The 10,942-nt window shown below is 46.9% G+C and overlaps 1 protein-coding gene across 4 annotated transcripts in view; it reads right to left on the minus strand.

The window, feature by feature from the left end:
- Nucleotides 1-10,942, minus strand: part of LOC114665325 (serine/threonine-protein kinase WNK4-like) — a 95,363-nt gene that overhangs the window by 5,037 nt on the left and 79,384 nt on the right. For all 4 annotated transcript variants that reach the window (XR_007936682.1, XR_007936681.1, XR_003718390.2 and 1 more), the window contains exons 15-19: nt 8,898-9,805; nt 8,729-8,813; nt 5,466-5,952; nt 191-396; nt 15-109 (exon numbers count right to left, since the gene is read on the minus strand). Coding sequence is in view for 1 of the 4 variants with exons in the window: in XM_028819822.2 (XP_028675655.1) it covers nt 15-109; nt 191-396; nt 5,466-5,952; nt 8,729-8,813; nt 8,898-9,805 (1,781 nt within the window). In the remaining 3 variants the exon portion in view is untranslated. The remainder of the gene's footprint in view (nt 1-14; nt 110-190; nt 397-5,465; nt 5,953-8,728; nt 8,814-8,897; nt 9,806-10,942) is intronic.

The following is a 10,942-nucleotide window of genomic DNA, read 5'->3' on the forward strand; positions in this document are numbered from 1 at the left end:
GGATAGAGACTTACCACCCTGCCGCAGTCCCCGCTGAACGTGACGCCCTTGTACGTTCGCTCCTGTGATCCGTTGCTGCTCCCCGTCAGAGAGTTCCTCCTCATTATCCCTGTGGAGAAAGGAAGTTTTTCAGGGTACCTGCCATTACCACCGAGGAGCACCTGCTCGGCTCTTCTTGGTGCTTGCTTACCCGCTGGGGGCAGACTCTCCAGCCGCTGCAGGCTGTTGCGTCGCGAGGAGGGGTAGGCGCCCCCTTTAGAGAGACGTCTTTGGCGGTTCGACAGCATGGCGGCTGGCGACACAATTCCTGGCGGTGGCACCTTGCCCATCTTCTCATAAAGCTCCTCAATTTCCCTTTTCTGCAAAGCTTGAAGGTTCTGCACCTCATTCATGTGCCTGTGAGAAGAAAGGTGGAAGGAGATGATGGCCTACCTTGAGTCATTTCCATTTCCTTCACAAAGAAATGGATTACTGGCCAAGAAAGTAATCCTAGGAACATTTCTCCTCCTTATGCATGACGTATGAACTCTCTGCATGCAAATGTATCCCACCGCTGCCACCACTTGATACAGGCCTAAACATGTCGTCTCATTCTGCTTCGGGTGGTTAAAACGTTTGCTATGCTTGGCTCTGAATTTGGGATTTATGTGATCAGAATGGTGTGGTGTAGCAGGTCCACAACTCAGGTCAAGAAGGCCACTTTTTACAGTGTATCCGGAAAGTATTCACAGCGCATCACTTTTTCCACATTTTGTTATGTTACAGCCTTATTCCAAAATGGATTCAATTCATTTTTTCCTCAGAATTCTACACACAACACCCCATAATGACAACGTGAAAAAAGTTTACTTGAGGTTTTTGCAAATTTATTAAAAATAAAAAAAATTGAGAAAGCACATGTCCATAAGTATTCACAGCCTTTGCCATGAAGCTCGAAATTGAGCTCAGGTGCATCCTGTTTCCCCTGATCATCCTTGAGATGTTTCTGCAGCTTCATTGGAGTCCACCTGTGGTAAATTCAGTTGACTGGACATGATTTGGAAAGGCACACACCTGTCTATAGAAGGTCCCACAGTTGACAGTTCATGTCAGAGCACAAACCAAGCATGAAGTCAAAGGAATTGTCTGTAGACCTCCGAGACAGGATTGTCTCAAGGCACAAATCTGGGGAAGGTTACAGAAAAATTTCTGCTGCTTTGAAGGTCCCAATGAGCACAGTGGCCTCCATCATCTGTAAGTGGAAGAAGTTCGAAACCACCAGGACTCTTCCTAGAGCTGGCCGGCCATCTAAACTGAGCGATCGAGGGAGAAGGGCCTTAGTCAGGGAGGTGACCAAGAACCCGATGGTCACTCTGTCAGAGCTCCAGAGGTCCTCTGTGGAGAGAGGAGAACCTTCCAGAAGGACAACCATCTCTGCAGCAATCCACCAATCAGGCCTGTATGGTAGAGTGGCCAGACGGAAGCCACTCCTTAGTAAAAGGCACATGGCAGCCCACCTGGAGTTTACCAAAAGGCACCTGAAGGACTCTCAGACCATAAGAAAGAAAATCCTCTGGTCTGATGAGACAAAGATTGAACTTTTTGGTGTGAATGCCAGGCGTCACGTTTGGAGGAAACCTGGCACCATCCCTACAGTGAAGCATGGTGGTGGCAGCATCATGCTGTGGGGATGTTAATCAGCGGCAGGAACTGGGAGACTAGTCAGGATAAAGGGAAAGATGACTGCAGCAATGTACAGAGACATCCTGGATGAAAACCTGCTCCAGAGCGCTCTTGACCTCAGACTGGGGCGACGGTTCATCTTTCAGCAGGACAACGACCCTAAGCACACAGCCAAGATATCAAAGGAGTGGCTTCAGGACAACTCTGTGAATGTCCTTGTAGTGGCCCAGCCAGAGCCCAGACTTGAATCCGATTGAACATCTCTGGAGAGATCTTAAAATGGCTGTGCACCGACGCTTCCCATCCAACCTGATGGAGCTTGAGAGGTGCTGCAAAGAGGAATGTGCGAAACTGGCCAAGGATAGGTGTGCCAAGCTTGTGGCATCATATTCAAAAAGACTTGGGGCTGGAATTGCTGCCAAAGGGGCATCGACAAAGTATTGAGCAAAGGCTGTGAATACTTATGGACATGGGATTTCTCAGTTTTTTTTATTTTTAATAAATTTGCAAAAACCTCAAGTAAACTTTTTTCACGTTGTCATTATGGGATGTTGTGTGCAGAATTCTGAGGAAAAAATGAATTTAATCCATTTTGGAATAAGGCTGTAACATAACAAAATGTGGAAAAAGTGACGCGCTGTGAATACTTTCTGGATGCACTGTAAATAAATAATCGCCATCTTCGCAGCTTAGCGAGGGGTCGTGGTAGGGCAGTTCCCAGGGTGATTCGTGATGCGGGCGATCCCCGCTTAAGTGCACAGGTGAGGAGTCGCCCGCATCCGTAATTGTTCCCGGGAGTTGCTAATTGCCACCTCTGATGCACGTCACCGTGATAAATAGAAACGCGAGGCGGCTAGGGAAGGAAGAAAGAAAAAGAAGAAAAGAAAGAAACGGAGGTTGCAGGAGAAGAAGGCGGCAGGAAGCAGGGAGAGAAAAGCCGGTGCAAGAGAGAGAGAGAGAAGAACGAGTGAGCGCAGGCTCGCGGGCAGCTGAGCAGTGAGCCTGGGTGTTTGGCTGGCACCCGAGGAGCAGTCAATTGTGGTCGCTCCCGCGGAGCATCTTGTGAAGAGCGGGAGTGACTGGATGGCTCACTGTGTAAGGCCAAAAAGGCAGCGGGAGTCGGGACTTGGGAAATGAAACCCCCCCCCCCCAACCAGTGTGAGCGCCCTGGTCACTGGGGGGCCCAAGTCACAGTCTGGTTAAGCCTACCGGAGCCAGGGATCAGCGAGGTGAACAGACCAGCAGGTGGGGTGGCTCCCCTGGTGCATAGTCTGGACGGGAGAAGCAGGGGAGTCACCAGTAGAAAGAAGGCACCGGGCTTTGTGTTTAAAAGGACAGCTTCCAGCCATTGTTTTTAACCTCGGGTTTTAAAAGATTTTTTTTTCTATTGGATTTTAACCTCCACGATTTCACCTTGTTTTTATTGGATTATATCTTTGAAGGTTTTGATGCACTGCACTATTTATTTGAACACTGTTTTGTTTTGTTGAATTTTTAAATAAAAGCACTTTGCACTTTTTGCATCATCCCCTTGCTTCATTGTTGTGCCTCACTGCCTAGCTCATCGGTGACATTACCGACGGTGTCGGGTTCAAGGGCTCCCAGAAGGAAGATGGGAGCGTGGAGCGAACCCGCATCGTCACAAATGGATGCAATGCTCATTCAGCCCCCAGTGGGTGACGAGCTAATAGCACATCTCTTCATTACAAACTGTATATTGATTAACAGATGCAAAAGTGACCCAATGGACTTACACCAGTGCTTGCATTCCACCTCATTCTGCCTCCCACTGGATGCAGCGTCCATTACATTCTGATTCTGTCCCTATTGGCTATGGGCTTCATTACACTTTATGGCAACCAATCTGATGTGACTTTGGGATTCCTAAATATCCTGCCCCTAGCTGGCAAAGTGTATACTGCATGCTGTCTCATACTGCCCCTAGTGGACACCCTGTTTAGTAAAACGTCCAATTAGGTCCCCATTGAAACTGAGGTTTAACACCTCGGCTTCACCACCTTACTTGTGAGGCTCTCAGTATGACCAGTCATTCTGCCCCTAGTGGATGAAGAGATCACTGCACACTCATTCCTTACTGTGTATGCAGGATTTGGCACACTGCCTTATTCAGCGTCTAGTGAATACAATATTTACTTCCCTCACTCTCTAACACTCACCCTACCACAAGTGAATATGAAAGTTTACAAGGGTTTTAAATCAGACCCTACAAGATGCAGGTTTGATTATGCCTATTCATTCTGCCTCTCATAAATAAAGCCTATAAGGCACATTGTTTCAATTGTTCCTCTAGTGGCTAAAGTGTATAAGGCACATTGTCTCATTCTGCCCCCAGTGGATAAAGTCTATAATGAACATTGTCTCAATCTCACATTGGGTCACCTTGCCCTAAGTATGTTTAAATGTTTCTAGCAGGTTTGAAATCTGACCCCATTGGAAACAGGTTTGACTAATCGTATTCATTCTGCCCCTAGTGGATAAACCCTATAATGTCACATTGTCTCAGTCTCACAATGTCTCGTTCTGCCCCTAGTGGATAAAGTCTATAAAACATCTTGTCTCATTCTGGCCCTAGTGGATAAAGTCTATGATGAACATTCTCTCATTCTGCCCCTAGTGGATAAAGATTATAATGCATGTTGTCTCGTTCTGCCCCTAGTGGATAAAGACTATAATGCATCTTGTCTCATTCTGCCCCTAGTGGATAAAGCCTATAATGAACATTCTCTCAATCTGCCCCTAGTGGATAAAGCCTATAATACATCTTGTCTCATTCTGCCCCTAGTGGATAAAGTCTATAATGAACATTCTCTCATTCTGCCCCTAGTGAATAAAGATTATAATGCATGTTGTCTCGTTCTGCCCCTAGTGGATAACGTCTATAATACATCTTGTCTCATTCTGCCCCTAGTGGATAAAGTCTATAATACATCTTGTCTCGTTCTGCCCCTAGTGGATAAAGTCTATAATGAACATTCTCTCGTTCTGCCCCTAGTGGATAAAGATTATAATACATGTTGTCTCATTCTGCCCCTAGTGGATGAAGTCTATAATACATCTTGTCTCGTTCTTCCCCTAGTGGATGAAGTCTATAATGAACATTCTCTCATTCTGCCCCTAGTGGATAAAGATTATAATGCATCTTGTCTCATGCTGCCCCTAGTGGATAAAGTCTATAATACATCTTGTCTCATTCTGCCCCTAGTGGATAAAGTCTATAATGAACATTCTCTCATTCTGCCCCTAGTGGATAAAGATTTTAATGCATGTTGTCTCGTTCTGCCCCTAGTGGATGAAGTCTATAATGAACATTCTCTAATTCTGCCCCTAGTGGATAAAGATTATAATGCATCTTGTCTCATTCTGCCCCTAGTGGATAAAGTCTATAATGAACATTTTCTCATTTTTACATTGTGTCATTCTGTTCCAATGGATACAATGTTAAGTACGGTCTTTCTCTCTAACCATCACCTTGCCCTAAGTATGTGTTTCTAGCAGGTTTGAAATCTGACCTAACTGGAAGCAGGTTTGACTAATCCTATTAATTCTGCACCTAATGGTTAAAGCCTATAATGCACATCGTCTCATTCTGCCCCTAGTGGATAACACCTATAAATGCACATCGTCTCATTCTGCCCTGAGTGAATCAATGGCTAACAGCACACTTAGACCCTGGGATTTAGTGCACATGGTCCAACAAATTGTATTCTGCTCCTAGTGGACACACTATTTATTGCAGTGGCTTTAGTGGTGTAAGGCTCTGCACTCTGTCCCCCATGGCTTACTTCTCTTGCAGGGTCTGCAGTTCCTCCCAGATGTCGTTGTCTTCCTCACTCTCTGTCTCATCACTGCTGAAGTACGATGTGTTGTAGGAGTAGTGCAGCCAGACATTCAGTGGCATGGAGTGACTGGTGCCCCCACCACCCCTGTCTGAGGCTTTGCTCTCCGTCTCATTGAAGATGTCCAGCTGCTCACATTGTGACGGTTGCTGCTGCTCTTCCTCCTCCTCCTCTTTTTCACTCTTATTTTCTCTTTCCTCTTCCTCCTGTTCAGGGCCATGGCTGGAGCTATGCTGGTCACTGCCTACATCGCCATCAGCCGCTGACGACAATGTGGGGAGCATGATGACAGATGTCCCCTCTGAGTCCTCCTGATCTTCTGTGCTGCTCTCTGTGTCGCTTTCTTTGCCAGGACTGCTTTTGGAGGCGGTAGCTGCCGTGTGATCTTTGCTTGGGGTTACCTGGAATCTCCCAACGACTGTTGGCTTGATTTCTGTGAATAACAACGAGGCAGATACAGTACCAATTGTATGGACATAAAGACAGGCAATGATCATTAGTTTCCACTAGAGGGCAGCATAGCCTTTCTTAAAACAAAAGGCTCTGATTGGTGAAGAGTGCTAAGACGTTGATTTGAAAGTCCCTCAGCAGCACCTTGTTCACAAAATGGCGCAATGCGGTCACATTGCAAGCTCCCGAGTACTCAGTGCCTGCCAAGGTCCCCTGAAATTTCAGACGCCAAATTTCCGATCGCCGCTCTGTCGCATTTTAGACTGAGGAGCGCGCATTACACCCGCAGGAATAGAGAAGACTGCGACAATATCAGGGGCAGACACTAGGGGGCACAGAGAGCAAGTGCAGCCAGTGATGTGGGACGGAGAGACATAAAGTGGCAGAATCGGAAGCTGCCAACGTCTCCGTCCCTGATGAGAACCAAAGTTTGAAATTTAACTTTAAGAAGGGACAAAGTAATGCCACCCATTTGTGACAGTAGATTTAACGTATCAGTGTGTTACAATTTCAGCGTGCATGTTGTGCGGGTGAACAGGCGCAGGTGTGTAGTTGTGTGCAGATGGACGTTTCTGTATGAAACTATTTTATCATTGCGCATATGCGCAGTACGGTTTGTAGAGTACTATAAAAAAAAGATTAATTATTTGTGCAACAGTTTGTGTAGTCAACTGCGTGGCAGTGCGCGATTAAATATGACTATGCGTGCATTTCTGTGTGCGCCTGTGCTATTTTATGATTTAGATAAGAATTCCATAAATGTGCGATGCGCAGGCAAACGTTCATCAGGGTAGCTGTGTGGCAGTCTGGACTACAGTGCAGGTCAGCGCGTGCGCAGTATCGGGTACCGGTATGGTACCGGGCGACTGGGAGATTGGAATTGCACAATTAAGTGTGAAGATATTGGTGGTGTCCATTATACACACACACACACACACACACACACACGCACACACACACACACACACACACACACACACACACACACACACACACACGGTGATGGTGCTGTGCGTCTGTGCGCTCCCATTGGAGATCGAGGCGTGTTGAAGGTGAGGGTCTGCACAGCCCTGCGCTACTTCCCTTTGGGGATTAATAAAGTATCTATCTATCTATCTATCTATCTATCTATCTATCTATCTATCTATCTATCTATCTATCTATTATATAGTGCCTTTCATCTATCTATCCATTATATAGTGCATTTCATCAATCTATCTATCTATCTATCTATCTATCTATCTATCTATCTATCTATCTATCTATCTATCTATCTATCTATCTATCCATCCATTATATAGTGCCTTTCATCTATCTATCCATTATATAGTGCATTTCATCAATCTATCTATCTATCTATCTATCTATCTATCTATCTATCTATCTATCTATCTATCTATCTATCTATCTATCTATCCATTATATAGTGCCTTTCATCTATCTATCCATTATACAGTGCATTTCATCTATCTATCTATCTATCTATCTATCTATCTATCTATCTATCTATCTACTCACCCAGCATGGCCATGTGGGCTAGAGACATTGTGTATCAGTGTGTGTTTTATGAGTGTGTGTACGCGTTGTATGTATCCTTAGTGGATAGACCAAGAGAGTCCTCATGAGTTTGTATATGGGTGGACATGTGAGTGTGCAGATGTGTGCAAGAGAGTGGGAATGTGTGCAGCACACGTCTGTGTGTGTGTGTATGTGTGTGTGGTATTGTGAAAATATGCATTACTGGTCAGTGTGTGTGTGCAATATTTGTGTGTTTGATTCTTTGTGTGGTTTTGTATGGCTTTATATCACTACTCAGTGTGTGTGTGTGTGTACATAGTATTGGGTACACATGTGTTACTGGTCAGTGTGTAAGTTTATGTGGTATTGTGAAACTGTGTGTTACTGATCAGTGTGTGTGTGTTGTGTGTTTGGTATTGTGGAATTGTGTGATACTGGTCACTCTGTGTGTTTGTTACTGGTCGATTTGTGTATGTGTATACATAGTATTGTGTAACTGTGTGTTACTGGTCAGTCTGTGTGTGTGTGTACATAGTTTTGTGTACAGGTGAGTTAGTGTGTGTGTGTGTGTGTGAGTTTGGTATTGTGTAAATGCATGATACTGGTCAGTGTGTGTGTAGTAGTGTGTCACTAGTCACTGTATATATACGTGTTACTGGTCAATGTGTATGGCAGTTGTGTGTCTGACATGGGTCAGTGTGTGTGTGTGTGTGTACATAGGATTGTGTAACAGTGTGTTACTGATTGGTGTGTGTGTGTGTGTGTGTGTGTGTGTGGTATTGAGCAAATGTGTGATACTGGTCAGTGTGTGTGTGGTATTGTGTAACTTCATGATATTGCTCTGTGTGTGTGTGTGTGTATGTGTGTGTGGCATTGTGTAATTGTGTGTTGCTGGTCAGAGTGTATGGTGTTTGTGTGTCTGACACTGGGCAGTGTGTGTGTGGTATTTGTGTGTCACTGCCCTACATCACTGGTCACTGTGTGGTTTTGTATATCTTTGTCTCACTACTGAGTGTGTGCTATTTGTGTGTCTTTGTGTCACTCTGCATGTCCCAGTGTGTCACACTGTGTAGGTGGCACTGTGCGGAGCAGTGTGGCCGTCTGCCATATCGTACATCTTGAAGAGTTGTGTGTTCCCACGTGTAACGACCCTGCTTTGTGCCCAGAGACTCCACTCATGTTTGTTGTCCTTTTGCTGCCCCTTTTGTGTAGACCCTCACCCAAAGGACCCCAACTCTTACCTTCGTGGATGGGTGACAGCCTGGCTTTGCTAGGACTCGTCCCCAGAGACTCCAAATCAGCTGCGGACTTCGGGCTCGATGACACCTGTGGCCAAGACACAGACAGAGGTGACTTAGCTGGTTTTGTGTGTATTTGCTTCCAGTGCTAGACGTCTGCTTTGTGGCTTACCAAGCTGCTGGCGCCCCCTGCTGTCATCATTACCGGCCAGGACTGTGGCTGTGGAGTTGAGGATTCATCCAAGGAAACGAGGGGCGCAGAGCTTGCTGGGCTGGCTGGCAGGACGGGGGAACTACTGACGAGCTGAGTAGCTGCGGGCACCGAGATGGCAGAAGAAGAATGTTGAAAGTAAGATGGCAGTAGACCTGCAGGAGAGGCCGTCGGGGGACCTGGGCGCAGAACCTCAGTGGACCCCACAGTACTGGACATGACAGGAGGTCTGTGATGATCCAAAGAGGCAGGCTGATTGGGCTGGATGGTGGCACTGTAGGCAGGATGTGGCGTCCCGTGAAAGATGGGCATCTGAAGGTACATCGGATGGTAGGGTGGCTGGGCTGCAATGTGAACTGGCAGTGGCTGGACATAGCTGCCCCCTTGTGGTAGCCCATGGGCTAGCGTGCTGGCAGCTGGACCAGCAGGAGGTAGGAAGGACTGCGCTACGCTCATTGCCAGGGACAGTACATTTGCCAGTGAAAAGACGGGCTGAGCAGGTGGGGGCCACATGTTAAGAGGTTGCTGCTGAGCCTGTGTGACCAGAGGAATGGCCACAGGGTCCTGGTGCTGGCCCACAAACCCCTCCTGATATGCCGTGTGGATGAGATTGGGCTGTCTGGGTGGTACAGGAGATGGTGGGGATGATAAGTGGCTGCCTGCCAGCTGGGTGAGGTGGTGCGAGGGGTGAGTGTACAGTGGAGGGCCTAAGTTCACCGAATAAGGGGACATGAGTTCTTCTGGGACGTATTGTGCCGGGTTGTAGGTAGGGACATTCTGTTGGGGGCTGAGTGGCGTGGCAGATGCTGAAGGGGAAGCCATCCCTGCTGGAGAGGGTACAGCTGCCTGGTAGAAGACATTTGGAGATGCTGAAAGACAGAATTGTAGGGGTCAGGTCAGGAGTAACCAGAGGGTGACAACCACAATAGCCATAAGCCCAGGAAGAGGTGACTCTCATTCACTCACTCCCAAGTAGCCCACAGTGCACCACACCAGCCCCATAGGGACAGCCCCCCTCAGAAGGCACTTGTCTGACTGCCACCATCCACCTAAAGAGTCAGCTTAAGGAAACGCAAAGGTTGACATTTGGGTGGCACCTTCTGGATCACAGAAACAATGGAAGAGATGCTCCCTTAGATGTTCTCCACTTGGACTTCCATCCCAGAGTCTAGGAATAGTGACCATGGCCAGCTGGCTCCTAACTCCAGAGGCTTTCAAGCATGGGTCTCCTCACAGCAAACTCGGTGTGACAAGAACTCTGTGGACTTCATATTCTATCCATCTTGAGGTGTGTGGCCAAGTGCACCCCATGGCACATTCCCAACCCTATTTGACACCAAGAACTTTGGATTTGGGATAAGAACCAAGCAAATCATGCCAACACAAAACATTCCATTAAACTTGGGGTCCACATGGGGATTTTTGTCTAGACCCCCAACCTCAGCACCCTCACATGATTACATCCGAAGCAACAACAGACAAATCCATTTGGAATTTCTGTCTTTTCCCATTTCAAAGCTCTCCTTGGACATTAAACATGGGGACAGGTTCATGGAATATCCTGACACCTGCTGGGTCATCCAACCTCAGCCCCGTGTAATCTGTGGTGGACAGCACCTCAAACCCTTTGATCTCAGGTGAGTAATCCATTAAAACTCCATGTGCCCACGTGGACAGAATGTCACGAAATTGGAGTTCCAAAGCACATAAACCCCCCAAAAATGCCCACTGGGTGGGATTTCCAGTCAAACTCCAGCCAGATATGAGAGCAAATGCAGAATAAAAAGCTTATTCTCACAAAGCGCTCTGTCACACTGTGAAGCTCCAAAGAGCTCCAAGAGGCATAAAGAAACCAAACGAAAAAGTGCCAATACAGAATCCAAGACAGAGTCCCAAAAAACAAGAACTCAGGCTCCACAAATGTCCGTCCATCCATTATCCATCCCGCTGTATCCTAACTACAGGGTCACGGGGGTCTGCTGGAGCCAATCCCAGCCAACACAGGG

The sequence above is a fragment of the Erpetoichthys calabaricus genome, chromosome 14 (genome assembly GCF_900747795.2).
Source record: "Erpetoichthys calabaricus chromosome 14, fErpCal1.3, whole genome shotgun sequence".
NCBI classification, from domain to species: domain Eukaryota; kingdom Metazoa; phylum Chordata; class Cladistia; order Polypteriformes; family Polypteridae; genus Erpetoichthys; species Erpetoichthys calabaricus.